Here is an 18,396-nt window from a genome sequence, read left to right as displayed (position 1 = left end):
TAACATTTTAGTTGCAACATCACAGGAGATTTACTGTTGCTATCTGAAATGTTACTATTTCTTTAAAGATTCATGAAACATTTAAAAATTTGCTTTATGATACCTACTGAGTTTGTGTCTGTTGTGTTTATTACCTAATATTCTTCTTAAATTAGATTAAGATTCCTCTCAGACCATAAATAGAGTTTATCAGCTGTTCTTGGTGATTCTGATTTATAGCCCCCCCCCAATGGCTATTGAATTGAAGTGACAATACACACCTAATTCAAGCCCCCTAAAACAAAATAATTCCTTGTCTTTATTCTAGTTTTCTCCCACTTTTCTTCAATGAGCTATTTTAGGGATGAACATTTTCCTAGGTCTTAAGACAACTTTAAAAAAAAGTTATATAAGTGAATAATTTATGTGATAGCCAAGATTTCAGGAAAATTTCTAAATACTGGGTAGTAGTATAATTTCTGAAATTTTACTTTTCTAGAATTATGCAAGCTCTCTGATGAAAAAAGAAAAAAGCTATCCTAGTGTAGCCAGTTATACACAGCTAGAATGCCAAGGCTAGGCAGTAAAACTAAAAGTTCAAGGCCAGCCTGGATTAAATAGTGCCTAAAATATCAATGAACAAAATTAGCCAGGCAGGGGAGTCCACACATAATCCCAGCACATGGAAGATGGAGGCAGACGGACTCAAAGTTCACAGTCAATGCTTGCTTCATCAGTGAACTTGAGGTCAGCCTGGGTTTCATTTCTCAGAAAGCAACAACAACAAATAATAATAATAATAATAATAATAATGATAGTAATAGTAATAATAATAATACAGTGCCCGCTGGATTACACATTAAACTTGAATACTCATTTTTCAAATACTAGAAGCGGTAAAGCTGTCTTGAAGTTGCTTCTCACATCATATCGATTAGAAAGCTGAAAAAAAACCTGGAAAACGAGAATGGTTCCTGTCATACTTTTGGTGACTATTTGCAATAATTGGGTTTGTGTTCTTTCCCCGTGTTGAGCCAAACTACCAGACCCTGATTTTAGTATAGTTGTCACTGAAATCTTTTCTGAAAGACTCGTGGGGTCGGCTCTGTTCCTAGAGTCTGAGGCACCTCTGGTTTCCTCTGTTATTAATTTGAATTTGGATGACGATTCTCGAAGCAAGGGAAGGGTAAGGTGGCTACATTACACAGAAGGCCGATGTCACTCCGTGTACTGGCAGGGACAGCTAGTGGTCTAATGCCGTGAAAAGAATTACTTTGGAGAAATGGAAACTCACGTTGTGCTTTTCTCCCTTGCTTGCGGGTGTGCTGAAATGCAGGAAGCTCCGATTCTGTGGCTCCTGATGTGAGTATTAGACTTTTGCAGTTGGCAATATGTAAGGGAAGCTGGGTGGGCCTGGATTACCACACAGTAATATTTCTTGCATTGTCTTAAGCTGGAAAGATTGTTGATGTGTGAGACCATGTCTGCGCCCTTGTGGTTTAAGTCAGCGAGGGATGAATGATTGCCGAGTGTGGTGGGTGTGTTTCAATAGACGACTTAGTGATGTTATGTTGTTCTGTGTTCATATTCTCTTGTGCCACAAACTGGTTAGCTTCCGGTTCCAACCCTCAGTGCCCCGAGTCGCTGGGCTTGGGATCAAGAGGAGGAGAGACGGCGGCAGGAGCGGTGGCAGAGAGAGCAAGACCGCCTACTGCAGGTAGCGCCACAGCCTGCAGGACAGAGGCTCAGCTGAGCTCTTCTGGCCAGTGCCACCGGGCGTGGAGAAGCAAGCTTAAAAAGGGCCGAAGCAAGCTCCGGTCCGCAGCGCTCGCGAACACTTTGTGTATTGTGTGCATAGTTTGCACTAACCCTTTCTTTTCCATTTTGATGACTTTAAAAAACTTTGAGGGATCAACCCTGATGGACACAGGCAGTGAGCGGCCCAGCCTGTGAGCGCTTGTCCCTGTTAGCTAGCAGTAGATGAGATCTGGTTTGCCACCAGTCTCCCTTTTCCTAGCTGGAGACCTCGATAAGCGACATCAGCAGTGAAGCTTGCGCATAAGTCTCCATCTGTGTGACTACTCTGTCTTGACATCTGTATTTACCTTAATGCAAGAACTTTTTTTTTTTTTAATCTTTCTTTTGGGGCTAAACTTTGGTCACATGAAAGGCTGACTGACATGGAGGTTTAGAGATAGCAAAATCGTTAATGAAAACTATTCTGCTTCCCATGAGACGGCGACCTTGATTAATCATTGCGCCATATTTCCTCATAGGAAAAATACCAACGTGAGCAGGAGAAGCTGAGGGAGGCGTGGCAGAGAGCGCAGCAGGAGGCTGAGAGGGAGAACTCCAAGTACCTGAATGAGGTAGGACAACGAGCCGCCTCTCCCGCCCATCCTCTGTACCTTGTTGGAGAACCCAGCGAAGAACACCACAGCCCATCTTCCTAGACACGCTCTCACCTCTAAGCTCTCTGGAAAAATATCGAATCCTAGTATATTAGAAATTTGCCTTCCTATTTTAACCTTTCTCCTAGTTTTTCTAATGTAGCATCAAAAAATTATTCCTTAGAATTTTGGAGTGGTCTTTCTGCTCTTAGACTGTTAGTCATGTGACTCTTTTTTCTCCTTTTCTTTTTTAAAGTGCTGTAACTATCTTTTTGGCTGCTTGCCATTCTCATTTGCAGCCGAATCTGTGCGAAATGATAGAGACAGAGGTAACGTGGTTTTCTTTTTCTTTTACTGGCCGCCTAGGAGCTGATGGTCCTACGTTCCAACAGCATTTCTCTGACCTCCCCGGAGCCCGTGGCGGCCTCCTGGGAACACACCTGGAGTGAAGGGTCCAAGTCTGTGGACAGGGAAGGCACCCGAGCGGGAGAGGAGGACAGGGGACAGCAGGAGGACGATGCTGTGTGTGAGGACCACAGTCGGAAGCTGCAGGAACAGCTCATGATTGAGCAGGAGAGGAAATGGAAGGAGCAAGAGGCTCAGGAAGAGGCGCTCCGGAAGCAGCAGGAGGCCAAGGCCCAGGCCCGGGCGGAGGCAGAGGCCCAGGCCCAGGCCCAGGCCCAGGCCCAGGCGGAGGCTGAGGCTCAGAAACGCGCTGAGGCACAGAAGCTCCAGGCGGAGAGGGAACGTGAAACTTCGGTCAAAATATACCAGTACCGGAGGTCTGTTCCCATAGATGAAAGAGTTGTCCCCAAACCAAGGAGTGGCTTTGTTTTGTCTCCCCTGTATGTCTTCTCTCCTCTGCCATCTTTGCTTTATACAAGTGAATCTAACAGTTCAACTGAGCCTTTGAACCACAAACACCATTGTGCCCCTTTGATTACCTCCTCTCTTGGATGGCTTTCTGACATCAAAACTGTTTGTTTGTTTTGTTTTTTGAGACAGGGTTTCTCTGTGTAACTCTGGCTGTTCTGGAATTCACTCTGTAGACGAGGCTGGCCTTGAACTCAGAAATCCCCTGCCTCTGCCTCCCAAGTGCTGGGATTAAAGGCAGGTGCCACCACTGCCGGGCTTGTCTTGGTCTTTTTAAGGCCTTAACCTTTTGGCTCTTGCCAGGTTTTCTGTGTCCCTTGTTTACTTGCCTTCTGTGAAAATTATAGCCCTCTGCCTTGGATTTCAGTATGTTCTGTTACCTCTGGAAAGAACGCCCCTCACATATGTGTAACCCGATTATTTGATGTAAACTCCCCAACATCACCAGCTTGGCCTTCTGGAATACCGGATTCTGCTTCCCCACCATTTCTTTCTCCACCCCCACTAGCCTGGATTATTTTCCTCTTGGCCTGCCTACCCTAAGAAGATGTATTACAAAGCAGCAACTCCTGAAATACATCTCTGTAGCCCTAGATTATTCCAGAACGTGGTGCTCCCACCCACCCCGTGTATACTTACACAGTAAATGGACGAGTGGATATATGATTATCAAGTTCCTGTAGGTCCATTTTCTGTAGAAACTGATTAAAATGCATGTCTGGCTCCCCCCCCCCCCCCTTTTTTTTTCTCCTGAGACAGGGTTTCTCTGTGTAGCCCTGGCTATCCTGGAACTCACTCTGCAGACCAGGCTGGCCTCTGCCTGCCTCTGCCTCCCAAGTGCTGGGATTAAAGGTGTGCACTACCACTGCCCAGCTGCACGGCTCTTAAGCCGTGAACAATTTACCTGAAGAGACCAGAATACTATTTTGATATTCCCAAAGTCAGGGAATGCCTTAAATGTCAATATTTCAATTAAAAAAATTCCTTACATTTTAGGCCTATTGATTCCTACGATCTACCAAAGAGAGAAGACGACTCTTCAGGGTTGCTTTCGGCTGACAGGTGTGTGGACTGTTTACTTTTCCTTGGGTAGTCCTAGTTGGCTTCAGAGGAGTGTTCCTCAGTTTACCTAGATGATTTGTAGAGCTGCTATAGCCCTCTGTGGGCTTGTGGAATACAAGGAAATCTTGAAAACTGTTCTTTGTATCCATTTGTTTTGGATGTGTAACAATAATCTTTAAATTTAGCTTATGATTTTGTGGGTCAGCATTCTGTGCTGAGCTCATTCATGAACTTCCGGTTGTTTGGGCTTGGCCGCACATCTGCTGTTAGTTAGCAGAGAGCTAGCTCTGCTTTGGGGAGTTGGTCAAAGAATCTGGGGGACATGAGAGCTGCAGTCTTCAGCATCGGGTAAGCCAGTGAAATCCAAATACATGGTGGATGGGCAGAGAAGAAATAGAAATGAAAAGTGTCTGAGACCCCAGAGATCTAAGTTATCGTGCAAACTAAAGTCAAAGGCCATTCCAAGCTAGAGTCTCTGCAGATGTTGTAATCTCAGAATTTAGGAGGTTGGGATAAAAGGACTAAGGTGAGTTCAAGGCCAACCTGAACCACATAATAAACCAAGGTTACCCTAGGCTACAAAGCAAAACCTTATCTCAAAAATCAAAAACAAACAAACAAAAAACCAACCAACCAACCATAAAAAATCCCAAAGGGAAACAGGTGTATTACTCTTCTTCCTTGTGGGAGGAGTCACTTTATAAGAAGATTAGACATTAACAAAAAGTTGTTCTTTTTTGGTCACTCAGAACAATGTTATAAAAGTTTGAGATAGGTAGCTCAGGCTTGCCTGGAGCTCACTCTGTAGTCCCGGCTAGCATTCTTCCTTCCTCCTTCCTGGCTTTTGGGACTACAGAGACATACTCCTACCGTATCCAGGAGGCCCTTTGCTTTGAGAGGTCATGAAGAGTGGCTCAAAGTTACCAAAATGACGATGTTTTTAGGACATCCGATAGGAATAGTGACCTCTTTTTGGACAGTATGGTGGGGACCACTGGTGAGGTTTAGGCAGTAATATAGGATTTCACCTATTAGAAAAGGAATGTGTGTTTGAACTTGACTAAAGCATTAAGCTTTAATGTTTTCAAGTAATCAAAAAAAAAAAAAAGAAATAAAAAAAAAAAGAAGAAAAATTTTGCGGCTTTGAAATCTGTAAGGACTTTGGAGTAGCGCATATATGAATATCCAGGCGGTAGGATCTTTCCCCTCTGTTTACCCAGCTGAAATGCTTCCTGTCAGATGCTTGCCTTCTTTGTTAGCTATAAGGAAACAGGCACATTTCCCCGGGTGAGTGAAAGGGCTCAGAGGAGAGCAGGAGCAGCAGGGATAGCAAGGACCCACAGTAGGATAGAAAGGCCTCCTGATAAACGACCTGATAGTGACAAACCTCCCAGAGAACCTAGAGATCATCCAAACGTCCCCAGGCCTCTCACTGCTGTTTCACCCACATCACATAATTTATTTCTCAGTGCACTCTAAGAAGAGTTGATCTATGAAGGCGTATTTAGTCCCACGTAACATGTGACACAACAGCAGCTTACATAAGGTTAATGCCTTGCTAAGAGCCTCAGGATACGAAAGTCACCCTCTTGTATCAACTTTCAAAGTTCTGACCTTTAGACACTGCCTGCCTAGAGTGGAGGTAGTGAGACAGTAACTAAGGAAGCAATCAAACCAAGAGAAACCAGTGAAAGGTCAGAATTGTGATTCTAGTGCTCTGGAGACAGAGGCAGGGGTATCTCTGTCCATTCAAGGCCAGCTTAATCTACATCTATCTTTTAAACGTGTGACTGGATTTATAATGAGGGCATATATAATATACTATTATATATATTACTATACTATATAATATATGATAAATAGTACTATATAATATATAAACAGTATATATATATATATATATATATATACTGCAGTTATTGCACATTATTATGCATTATAGGTCACTGCACAGGATGTATATACATGGTATATACATCTGTATATGGTGTTATTGCTGTTTTTGAAGTTCACTTAGTTTAGGAGAATGAGGAAATGAGCCTGTGTACTTTTATAGACCTGAAAGAAAATACCATTTTCAGAGTAGCCTGCACAGTCAGCATTATGCCTTACAATCTGTTTGGAATGCCAGGATAGCATCTGGCATCCTGGTGAGTGGTCTGTGGCCTCCTAATGCCTTCACTATTCACGTCTAGGTCCTGGCAGTGTGGGGGAGGCAGTGCAGACTGCCTCTGGGTGGTCTGGTAGCTGGTGCTGTGTAAACCTAGCAAAACTGAGATCTGGCTGGAGCCAGCATGGGCAGAGCTGCTGGGAACTCTCCATTGTCTTAGGAAGGGGAGACTTGCAAGGATGTGGAGAAACTGGAAAGGGGCACATGCCTTTAATTCCAGCCCTCAGGAGGCGGAGGCAGGAGGACCTTGGAGTTGGAGACCAGCCTAGGTTACAGATCTACACAGGGAAACCTTGTCTCAAACAAACAAGCAAGCTAGGAAACAGCAAACCAAACCAAAACCATCTTTTTTTGAATGAAAATAAAAATGTTTTTAATAAGACATTTAATATATTCTATTTTAGGAGTAAATCAAGATCTACTACAGAACTAAATGACCCCCTCATAGAGAAAAATGGTAAGTGTGATTTTTTTGTATTCAAACTTCTCCTCCTCCTCCCCCTCCTTCTTCTTCCTCTTCCTCTTCTTCTTCATCATCGTCTTTTTTAAAACACAATTACTTATTTGTGTGATCATACACTATGGCTCTTTTAAGTGCAGGGAACTTTAGATACATTAATATTAAATAGTTAACATGCTTTTTTGAGTATAATAAAATAGCTATCTTCTGCTTATTTTGGGTTTCTGTTTTTTAATTTTTTTTTTTTTACATTTTATTTCATGCTCATTGGTGTTTGTCTGCATGCTTGTCTATGCATGGCTGTGGGATCCACTGGATCTGGACTTACAGACAGTTGTAAACTTGTGGGTGCAAGGAATTGAACCCAGCTCCTCTGTAAGAGGAACCCAGCCAGTGCTCTTAACCACTGAGCCCTCTCTCCAGCTCTATTATGGCTTTCTTTATAATGGAAAGAACTCTGTATTGGGCATTTGAATAGTTAAGGAAATGTGGGGACTTTGCAAAGAAAAATGTAGTCACAGCTTTGCATAGAAGACTATCTTACATCTGAAGAATGAGGACAAAAAATAGTGTAGAGGACTTAAAGATTACATATAAATTTGAAATCATACGTGTAAATGGCAAAAGGCCTGAAAATCCAAAGTGATAGAGATTTTTTTTTTTTTTTCATTTCACAAAAATTATTTGGGGCCTGGGGCATGACAGAGTATGGTTCTGGTTAACATCACTTGACTGGAATTACACAAGGAAAAAGCCCTAAGCAGTAAGCCTCGTTTCCACAGGATTTGCATAAGGGAATGCATAAGCAAATTATTGGTTAGTTTTTGTACTTGAAGAAAGGCTCAGGTGAGGCTTGGGGCAGGCAGACAGGCTTCGGATTCAGCCCGTCACTGAACTACCTACGATGCAATGCAAGTCTCGAATGCTAGCTTATTCTGTTCTTAAAATGAAGAAATAATAATCTGGATTTCATGTGTTATCTTTGAATTGCTGAGGAGGAAGTTTTTATAAGAAAAGCATTTTGTATTCCCTGTTGACCTGGGTGGTCCGGTGGGAGCTGGTTGCCACTGGGGTAGGAGGCAGTATTCCCACTAGATAAGTAGGCTCTTGAGTGGTCTTGGCCCTATTTAACTTGCCAGCATTTTGGAGCCACTTTCCCTTTAGGAAACAGCGCTCACAACTATCATGCCCTCTCCTGGTTCTTGCCTGGCAGATACTTCTAATGTGGGCCTCTGGTCTTTGGGTCTCTTTCTATTTGGATTTCTCAACTCTCTTGAACTCGGCCTTAGCTATTGCTAAAATTACAGATTAAGTACACTTGTCTTGTGTGGTGTGCTTTTAGCTTGTGGTGTTTATGCTCTGCCCAAAGTGAGACCTGGTTGCAGCACCGTGACTGCCTGAAACAGCTGCTCATTCTTCTGGTTTTGTCTCACCTGGATAGTAGTTAGCATGTGTTTTCTTTCCTTTACTAGACCCAAGATTTTGAATTAGCAAACATTAGACATTGTTACATATTTGACGATGACTTGGTTATGTGAAGACTGTTTTACTTAAATGAAAAACATTTAATTTGAATGTGAACACATTGATGTTGTTATTAATATACTAAGTGTGGCTGTATATAAGTTTTTTTTGTGGTCCTGATCGTTGCTCACATGGAAGAAATACCTAGATAAGCTAAATATTCTGATTTAGCTTAGAATGAGTTAGTGATTTAGAGAAGAAAGAACATCCTTAGTTAAAATGTTCTTATCCAGACTAAAGGTACGATGATACCTCCAGGCTGTGTTTCACATAAATAAGAAATTAGTCAACAAACCCTGGGGCTGAAAGCTGAAATAATTATCACTAATAAATATAATGGTTATATTACAGTCATATACATTTCTTAGAGTACAAACAAATTTGATAACATTGTGGATGATTTTTTTTTCCTCACCAGGGCTATGTCAGTGACTGAAAAATCCAACAGTGCAGACAGTGCAGTCATGACTTATTCTGTGATTCACACTGTGAACGCTTAGCCCCCAAGCCAATTAGAGATGTGGGCATTTGTCTTGTTTCTCGCCACACTTGGGCATAGGGCAGAGAAAATACATGGGAAGATTCTGTTTCCCTGCAGACTTCTTGTAGCAATGAGTGTGCTGATTGAAACATTTCGATGAACATTTTGGAGTCTGTAGGTTTCTTTTCTTTTCTTTTCTTTTCTTTTCTTTTCTTTTCTTTTCTTTTCTTTTCTTTTCTTTTCTTTTTGGCTCTTGCAGGCAGCCTTGATGGTTCTCTTGTGTGCACCCCAATGGGTATACTGGAATTTCCACAGGTTGCTGTCTGTCCTCCTGCAGACATCTCCCCAGAGATGGTGGTATCATCACGTGTGAACAGTATTGGGTTTGAAGTTGTGTTGTCTTTGGAGGCTGATCCTCTGTCATTTCTTGTATCCTTATAGTGAAGCTTTTGGTATGGTTTTCATTTAGGAAGCAGCAAATATTCAGAGAGAATTGGGACCACTAGCTTTTCACAAAGGAGTTCTAAGAAGGATCAAGGCCCCTCAGAAGCAGAGTTGGAGAGACAGCAAATCCTTCAGGAAATGAGGAAGAGAACGTCTCTCCACAATGACAATAGCTGGATCCGACAGCGCAGTGCCAGTGTAAACAAGGAGCCTATTTGCTTGCCTGGGATCATGAGGAGGTAAGAGACAGTTCCCCATCACTTCCTCTTCACTGTGAGACAAAGGTCTCATTTGTAGCTCCCCACTCCCTTAGGGAGGGAGGGAGGGAGGGAGAGAGAGAGAGAGAGAGAGAGAGAGAGAGAGAGAGAGAGAGAGAGAGAGAGACAGAGAGAGAGACAGAGAGAGACACATACAGAGAGAGACACAGAGACAGAGAGAGGGAGACAGAAGGAGACAGAGGGAGACAGAGAGAGGGAGACAGAAAGAGGGAGGCAGAGAGAGACAGAGACAAAGACAGAGACAGACATACAGATAACAGACAGACAGACTTGGGGTAGGGGGAGGTCATTGAGTGCTGTTTTGTGTGTCACAGTGAGTTGTATCTGAACCTTCTCAATTAAACTGACAACAGTGTTTTGAAGTAGGCACAGTTACTCTGTTTTTCTCTGTGAAGCAGAGAAGCCAGCTGGACAAGATCACATCATGAAGAGGTTCTAAATCTGCATGTGGGGTTTTGAAATGGGATTCAGATAATTGAATACACTTTTGACTCTTGCATATTAAACTTCAAGAGAATTAAACATACTTATATTCATAATGAAATTAATGACTAGGTTGGACTCATGATAGTTGGGTTCATAAAAAAGTGTGAAAACATAATTTTGTAACTTTTTAGCTGGTAACTATGTAGATATGAATTGGAGTGAGTGATGGGCATTGTAAGACGCCAACAATACTGCAGTTACTCTGTTCTGTGTTCTATCAGCTAAGCTATGGAGACTTATTTGTAACATGTTTCAGTTGCAGAACTAATTGTTTCGATATACAAATAGCTTATTTAAAACCTACAAGATAGCCAGGCAGTAGTGGCATATGCCTTTAATTCCAGCACTTGGGATGCAGAGGCAGGTGGATTTCTGAAGTTGAGGCCATCCTGGTCTATAGAGTGAGTTCCAGGACAGCCAGGGCTATACAGAGAAACCCTGTCTCAAAAACCAAACCAAAAAGAATAAAAATAAAAAACCAAAAAAAAAAAAAAAAAAAAAAAAAAAAAAAAAAAAAAAAAAAAAAAAAAACCACCCCACAAGGCAACCCCAAGTAACTTCCTCTATGTTTGTATTTACATCTGTCTATCTGGGTCTGTAGTTAAGCTTCACAAGTTGTGTGAGTAGATAGTTTATCAGAAACAGAAACGAAGCCAGTAAATACATAAAATTCAGCACCACCGTCACACTGCAGTATGTCTTTTTGCTTCTGAAGTTTGTACAGCATCAAGACTTTGATTTAAACTGGTACTGGCAATGCATAAGAAAATAAGAATTCTCCACCAGTTTCAATCATTTTCTCACGGTAAATTAAATCAAGTATACATTTCTTTACCAGGGCTCTATCTTTTAGATTCTGTTACATATGCAAGCATACAAAGAAAAAGACAAGGACAGTGGTGAAAAAACCCAAACCAAACCAGGAAATTCAAACCACCTCACCCAAAATACACTATTATTCTTAAAGGTGCACCTAATTAATAGCGGTACCGCAGTTAGAATACTGTACAAGTATTCTTGTAAAAAGTACATGCTGCACTGTGTGTGATCACCACCTCAAGAGGTACAGAGGAAGGAGTCCAGTACTCTTGTGCTTTGGGGAGGGAGTATATGTTGTGTGCTTTTTCCTCATTTAACCAAGCACAGTAAATTTAAGATAATTCCTCTCCCACATGTGAGGGTTGTCTGGTTTGTTCTTTGCCTGGTGTTGGCTTGAGCAGCCGAAGATCCGGAGTTGACAATTTTTTTTTTCTTTTAAACAAAAGAGATGGTAATGGTTTGGGAGCCTCTGAGCTCAGGTCTGCACCACATACTCATTGTTTCTTTAATGACTCTGAGTGTCCCAGAGCTCCACGTGTCTTAGCAATGGACAGCACTTCTGGTGAGACTTCCTGAAGAGATCTGTCATGGGGCTCAGCCAGAGCTCTTGGACTGTAATTCCCTCCAGCGACTGCTGGAGCTACCTCATGGTGTGGCACTAACATCCAAAAAGGCATTGTTCAGAAGACAGTTCTGGACATGAAAATGCTTCTGACCCCCCTCCCCACCCCCCTACCCCTCACCCATGTATATCACATTTGCTGATGCTCTGCATTAAACTGGTGTAAAAGAATAAAAACCACATTGTCCCCATTTTTGATGACTGTTACATAGTACATCTCTAGGTAAGCCTGTATTAGCTTACATATGCAAATTTGTATGTATGGATAATTATTTCCTCCCATATCTGAGAAAAATCTGTAAGGACTCACAATTAAGGGTTGTTGCTTTAGAGGATTAGGGCAGACTTAGAAAGTAAGGGAAGGAGGAGGAACCATTGTCCACCCTCAGAAGATGATTGTGTGCTTCTCAATCCATTCCCCGGGGAGGGTTATATTGTGATGCTACATTACTTACAATGTGAAGGTAAAAAGAAAAACAAAACAACAAAACAAAACAATTATTGTTTAAGCTTCTGCTAGGAAGAGGGATTTAAATGCACTAACAAGATGGACAGCTAGAGAAGCACTCACCGTTCAGAGCGAGCTTTCATAGAAGAGCTCAGTCCCGTATTCAGGGTGTCTTCTGTTTCCTGTCATGTAGACACTGAACAGTTGCTGACCCATAGGGCTTGGGTGGCCAATGGCAGTGTCAGGGAGGCAGGCCTGGGTTGCACTGGGGTCAGGGGACTTTGGTTTGAAGCCAGGGACCTCTGGCTTGGTCAATGTAACTTCTATGAGATTAAAAATACATGAAGATTAAGTTAAATGTGTCTGTGAAAATGTATAGTTCAATACTTGTGTACTTAAATATGTTTTCTGGTTGAATTTTAAAAGACCGAGTCTAAACTGTTTAAGGACTGAGTGACTGTGAGCATTAGCTTGTATTTAAAAAGTAGTTTTCTTCCCACTTTGATACTTGGTCTTTTGTCTAAGGACCTCTCCAAAGAAAGTTATGGAAATATGAAATGTTACAGTACCTCTGGTGCAGAACAGTTTTATTGTTAAAGGTATACATAACTGGAACCAGATTAGTCGAGCCTAGAAAGTGCATAAAGGGGGTCTTATATTCACCCCAATGATGCATCTGTTAGGCAATCTCCAGCAGCGTGACATGACTCCTGTTACTTCTGTGACCCCCCCCCCCCCCGCACCTCCTGTGTTTCAGAGGGGAGTCTCTGGACAATCTGGATTCCCAGCGGCCGGGTTCTTGGAGGCAGTCCCCTTGGCACAGCCAGCCTGCAGGAGTCTATGCGTCTTCCTCTGTGCAAGACTTCAGTCGCCCCCCACCACAGCTGGTGTCTACGTCAAACCGCACCTATATGCGGAACCCATCGTCTGCGGTGCCGCAGTCTCCAGTTGGCTCCGTGAAGACCTCCCCAGGGTCTCCCTCGCCACGCAGCCACTCCCCTTCCATGACGCAGTCAGGCTCTCAGCTACGTAACAGGTAAGGCCCCTTGTCTTAGCTTTAAGGGTGTTCCTTCATTAAAACGTTCCCCAAATCATCCAGGAAAGAAGAACAAGTCCTTTCGAGTGCATGGAATTTGATGTTCTTGTATCAAAGCCGTTGAGAAGGCTTTCTCCTGCCTCTGTCTGCTGCCTGCCCAGTGTTTACAGATGTCTGGTAAAGGCACCGGAGACCTTTGGCATGTCTGCACGTTGCCAGGCTCTCTGTTGCCCGTGCTTTGGGTCCTTGTCTCAGATGGCAGATTTCTCTGGATAGATCACCATGCGGTGTCACCGAACAATAGAGCAGTCCGAGAATGCTTTTCACATTTATGAGTGAGAGCAGGATTATGAAGCGTTGGACTTTTAATGGCACTCGAATAGAAACTCACTGGAACGGAATGGGAAGGAAGAGCATGATGAAAAGGCCGCACAGCCTGGGCAGTCTCAGCAAACTGTATTTAAAGAAAACCATCCTGTAGACTTGATCTTGTGTTTGGAGTCCTGGGTTGCTTTGACTGTTAGCCGACCTGCTAGCATTCTGCTCAGGCCTTGTCACTTGGCTCCTGCAGCTTGTTCCTGTGTTACAGGGAGGTGGGAAAGTTAGCCGGCATCTTGCATGGCCACTTGCCTCTGGGCTGTGGGGCGAAGCCCTGATGTCCACGTGGGTTGTGTTTTCAGATCTGTACAGTCCTCTGTTGTCATCCCAAAGAAGTTGGAGTTTTCGTTGCAAATGTAATGATAAGAGGTAGAAATCCATTTATATCTGGATACTTTTGAGCTGTTAAGTAATAGATAAGAAAATATCTATCAACCCAAAATAATGTTACAGTTACCAAGATCCACAGAATACATTAGGGAGTTGAATTAAAGGAAAGGAAAGGGGTGAGGAGGGCTTCCGGTCAGGTTTTTGGGGTAGATGGAGTCTGCAGAGAACAGGATCCACCATTGACGGGCTCTCCCACTGGGGCTCCATATGTGAGAACAGGACGGGGGAGGGCTTGGGACAAGTCTTGGGACTTTCTGCCCAGGGAAGGTCTTTGACCAGCAGATCGCTCTCTTCTCCAACTCTCACTAGCTATGCACCACCCCCACCCCCATCCCCCACCCCCGCACTCCTTAGTGGGACTGCGGGACTACGCTCCTTCTGGAGGGGTGGGGAAGTGTGGATGGTGATGAAGGGACTGACCCTTAAGCAGTAGGAAACCAGCCCCAGATGTGGGGGTAGCGGAAACCCCATCCCCAGCTCATGGCAGCGATGACATCATTCTCAACAGAGGTGGAGTCAAGAATTTGTTTTGATTTCTAACCCGAAAAATGAATAAGAAGGGCTGAAAAGTAGTTTAGAGACGGCAAACCACAGAGAATCACATGGCCCCCAGCGTGAAATGCCCCGAGTGGAATTTTGTGTATCAGCCCAACTGAATTAATTAGCTAGCAGATGTAACAGATCAGAGATACTGGTGAGTCCATATGTAGCTAAAGGCGAATGCCATCCGAGTCCCAAATGGACCAGTCACATCCCTAGAGCCTCCATGGAGACAGGTCAGGATACCATGAAGGCATGCTTTGGTTGGCTGCTGAAGGTTTCTCTCCTCCAGATATCTAGATCCTTTCTTAAGTTACCATCATTGCTGCCAATGCCGAGTGTGACTTTACACGCCAACCTTGTACAGCATGTGTGAAAGCCTCCGTTCCGTTCTTGTTCCACATCTAGGTCAGTGAGTGGGAAGCGCGTGTGCTCCTACTGTAATAATATTCTGGGCAAAGGAGCTGCCATGATCATCGAGTCCCTGGGTCTTTGTTATCATTTACATTGTTTTAAGGTGAGCCTGTGTCAGAGAGCTTGCCGGCCTGCCACGCCACGCCACGCTTTGCTTGGAGAGCGCATGGCTTCTACGTGCCCCAGGGTTGTGGGTGTGCCACTAATCAGCTTGGTGCTGTTGTTTGTCGGTCTGTGCTATACTGGCCTTGCACATGGCTTGCTACTACTTAGTTCTCAAACCTGGAATCTTCTTATAAAAGTCAGTCTGGAAGGCCTATGCTTTTTGTAGTTCTAATTTGCTGGGATTTCTATAAATAAAATTTACAGTACACCGTGTGTTCTCTAGCATGCTGCCATGGGTAGACTTAAATTTAATTTACCAGTGTTATTAGCAACAGGGAGACATGCAGTTATCAGCTTCTCAAATGATAGCTTTTAATAGTGTCTGGAAGGAAAACCACTGTAAATATTTTTACAATTGCACAGCCTGCCTATTCCTGATATATATTTTTTTCTATATAGGAAAGGGTTCAGGCTGTAATTCTTTGTTTTACAGTGTCTGCCTATAAACACACAACAGGTTTAATTTTTGAACTTTCATTGGGCCAGAAGAAAGTCTCCCCATTTTTGATCCTGGAATTCCAAAGTTAGCAGCTTGCCGAAGCATGTAAGTTTCTGCTGTATCCATGCAGAGCAGAATGAGTTAGAACAGTGTTTGAACACACCCAACACAGACACACACACAGACACACACACACACACACACACACACGCACACACACACACAGGCACACACACAGGCACACACACAGGCACACACTCATATACACACATACACACACAAACACACACAAAGAGACAGAAAGACAGACAAATGGGGGAGATAGAGAACACCAAAGTCCCTCGCCTTGACGTAAAGCACCCCTTGTAGAATACTTGATCAGTCAGTGATGTTAGGACACTGGGAATGGTCTGTTCCAGACTGAAATGCCAGAAAACCCAGATTGTTTTTCTCTCCTGCTCTTATATATGCATTAGTATTCATTTCCTTGGAGCAATGAAGACTGGATTTCTTTAAGCCAATCATCAATTTGTTTTAAAATTTCTTTACCCCCAGTATATTCAGAATGATCCTTTTGGCTCTTAAAATTTGCTTGCTGAGTTCTTAGTGTCTAATCTAGTAGGCTTGATTTAAATCCACTAATTGCCTTTTGGCTTCCCCCACCCCTTTGCTTTATTGTAGTATACTCAAGAGTTTACCCCGAGCTGCTGCACCCTGTAATCCTCTTGCCCTCTTCTGCCTATCCCCTCACCCCTGCATCTCTCACCTTCTGAGAGCAAGCGCTTGCTCCGGGCTCTCTGGAGTTGCCTAACTGTGTGCATTCTGTTGTCTGTCAGTGTGTCTCCTGTGGCTGCGACCTTGGAGGCTCTTCCTCAGGAGCCGAAGTCAGAATCCGAAACCACCAACTCTACTGCAATGACTGCTATCTCCGATTCAAATGTAAGAGAGCAAATCAGAGAGAAAATTTCTTGTCTTTTGAGGCGACCACGGGTTCCTATGTCTTTCCCTGAGCCTGCAGCTGCCTCCTCTTCCCCAGGATCCCTGCCATAGGGTCCTGGGTTCAGGGATCATAGCCTGTCCTGTCCTCTTCAAAGAGGCTATGTAATGAGTTTCAGCCCCTTAGGAGAGGATGTCAGGATGGGGAACTGGAGGGGCTTGTATCCAGAAATCAGGACATTGACTCTGGTTTGCAAAGACCTGGAGAAACTTCTAATGACACATGGAAACCGGATACAGGGTTAAGGCAAGTCCTCTGAACAGACTGGTCTGCCTCCTGATTAAGTCTTCATCATCAGCTTATTTCCACATCCAATGATAAAACCTTAATGTGATTTATAATGTAATCAACTTTGAAAATGCTTATGTTACTATATAACCATGTATCCATACATAAAATTTTGAAAAAGAGAACTTTAAATCTGTTTATATGGTGTTTCAGTGTTACTGAATTTAAAACAAAATTAAGTGCTACTTTCTAAGTGTGTGTTTGAGCATCATAAAGTGTAAGGTAGCAAACTCTGTTGTGTGTTATCATAGCCTCAGTAAGACAACAGCTACTGCTGGATATGTAGTTTTGAACTTTGATGCTGGTAACATTTTTCTTCCTTGTTGTGAAAGGGTATTACAAGTGCTATCTACAAACCTAATGCTTTTGAACTCAGAGGTATTTATATGATCCTTTACGTGCAGAGTGTCTGGAAATGATTTGAACCGGTCAACTCTCTTTTATCTGTCAGCAGCTTCTCTCCTGGGTGTCCAGGCCTTCCTGAAATGCTGACCCTGAAGTTGGGAGAATGCCAAGGCTGGGCATGGGATGGGGTCTTGGGACTGTGTGTGTGTGTGTGTGTGTGTGTGCACTTTTCTCTCTTTAATCCAAAGCCAAAGATAGTTGATTTTTGGAACCATTGCCCATGCCTTTTCTCTCCTTCAGTACACGTAATAGAGAGTTGAAGGTTTTATTTTCTGTGTTCTGACTTAGCCATCATTTATCCTCTGTGTTTTGCAAATAAAGAATTCTAGACCGCAGAGGCACAATTGCCTACCTTTATCCTAAGACTGAGCAGCAGGTAACAGCTTTTCTACCTCACCGGCTACTCTGAGTGATGACTGCTTATGTATGTACTCCTGAGCTGGCATTCATGTTTCTGAGTCTGAGTGCTTTTCTCTCTTCTCTCCTTGCCTAATCAGCTGGACGGCCAACCGCCATGTGATGTAAGCCTCCATTCGAAAGCACTGTTGCAGATAGAAGAGGAGGCAGTTGTCCCCGATGCACAACTGTAAAGATGCTGTATGTCTCTTCCCCCTCTTTTTTTTTTTCCCAAAAAGAATAATCTTTGCCTCATTAGATGACATAGGAACACTGTGGTGTTGGTAGGACCTGTATTTTTGTTGTTTATTTATAAGAAGGTAATTATGTGGGGAGGGGGGAGAGGAGTGTGGTATTTACCTTTTGAATTCAGCATCCTAGAAGCACAAGTGGAAAGACAAAACAAAAGAGCTCAAGAACTTAAAAAAATATTTCTCATGCTGATGATATGATGATCTAGTTTGACTCCTTACTGGTTTTTCAAAGAGGGTATTTTATTTTAATTTTTTAAAAGTTCTTAAACATTATTTGAAATAGTTAATATAAATATGTAATTGTGTTTGTTTATTATAATGTATTCTAAGTTAATGTGGAACCATATGAAAAATTTCACTTAAATCCACCCATAAATTTGCTTTTTTTTTGTGGTTTTCTTTACACGGAAATAATCCAATTGAAAAATAATTTTGCTTCTGTAATGTTTTATTTGCTTAAGGAAGGCACTCGATTTTCTTTACAAGTACTGTCGTTGCTAAGCAAATGCCAGGAGAAGGCTGTTTATTTTCAATAATGAAAAATAACCGTGGTTTGTATACCAGTAATGTCCTCCAGAAACTAGTGAGCTTTTCTCTTCTGCTGCCTTTGTAAATAAAATTGGTGATGCATTTAAGGAATGCTTTTTAAAAACTATTT

The 18,396-nt window shown here is 42.8% G+C and overlaps 1 protein-coding gene across 4 annotated transcripts in view; it reads left to right on the top strand.

Moving 5' to 3' along the window:
- Lmo7 (LIM domain 7) overlaps nt 1–17,698 on the top strand; it is a 207,550-nt gene extending 189,852 nt beyond the window's left edge. For all 4 annotated transcript variants that reach the window (XM_052190774.1, XM_052190775.1, XM_052190773.1 and 1 more), the window contains 11 exons: nt 1,316–1,341; nt 1,592–1,696; nt 2,256–2,348; nt 2,736–3,151; nt 4,239–4,304; nt 6,879–6,931; nt 9,409–9,622; nt 12,794–13,072; nt 14,789–14,897; nt 16,235–16,337; nt 17,586–17,698. In XM_052190774.1, the coding sequence (XP_052046734.1) occupies nt 1,316–1,341; nt 1,592–1,696; nt 2,256–2,348; nt 2,736–3,151; nt 4,239–4,304; nt 6,879–6,931; nt 9,409–9,622; nt 12,794–13,072; nt 14,789–14,897; nt 16,235–16,337; nt 17,586–17,608 (1,487 nt within the window). In that variant the 3' untranslated portion in view covers nt 17,609–17,698. The remainder of the gene's footprint in view (nt 1–1,315; nt 1,342–1,591; nt 1,697–2,255; nt 2,349–2,735; nt 3,152–4,238; nt 4,305–6,878; nt 6,932–9,408; nt 9,623–12,793; nt 13,073–14,788; nt 14,898–16,234; nt 16,338–17,585) is intronic.
- Nucleotides 17,699–18,396: the final 698 nt, after the last annotated feature.

Source organism: Apodemus sylvaticus, chromosome 8 (assembly GCF_947179515.1).
Source record: "Apodemus sylvaticus chromosome 8, mApoSyl1.1, whole genome shotgun sequence".
Classification (NCBI taxonomy): Eukaryota; Metazoa; Chordata; class Mammalia; order Rodentia; family Muridae; genus Apodemus; species Apodemus sylvaticus.
This window is presented reverse-complemented; position numbering and strand designations above follow the sequence as displayed.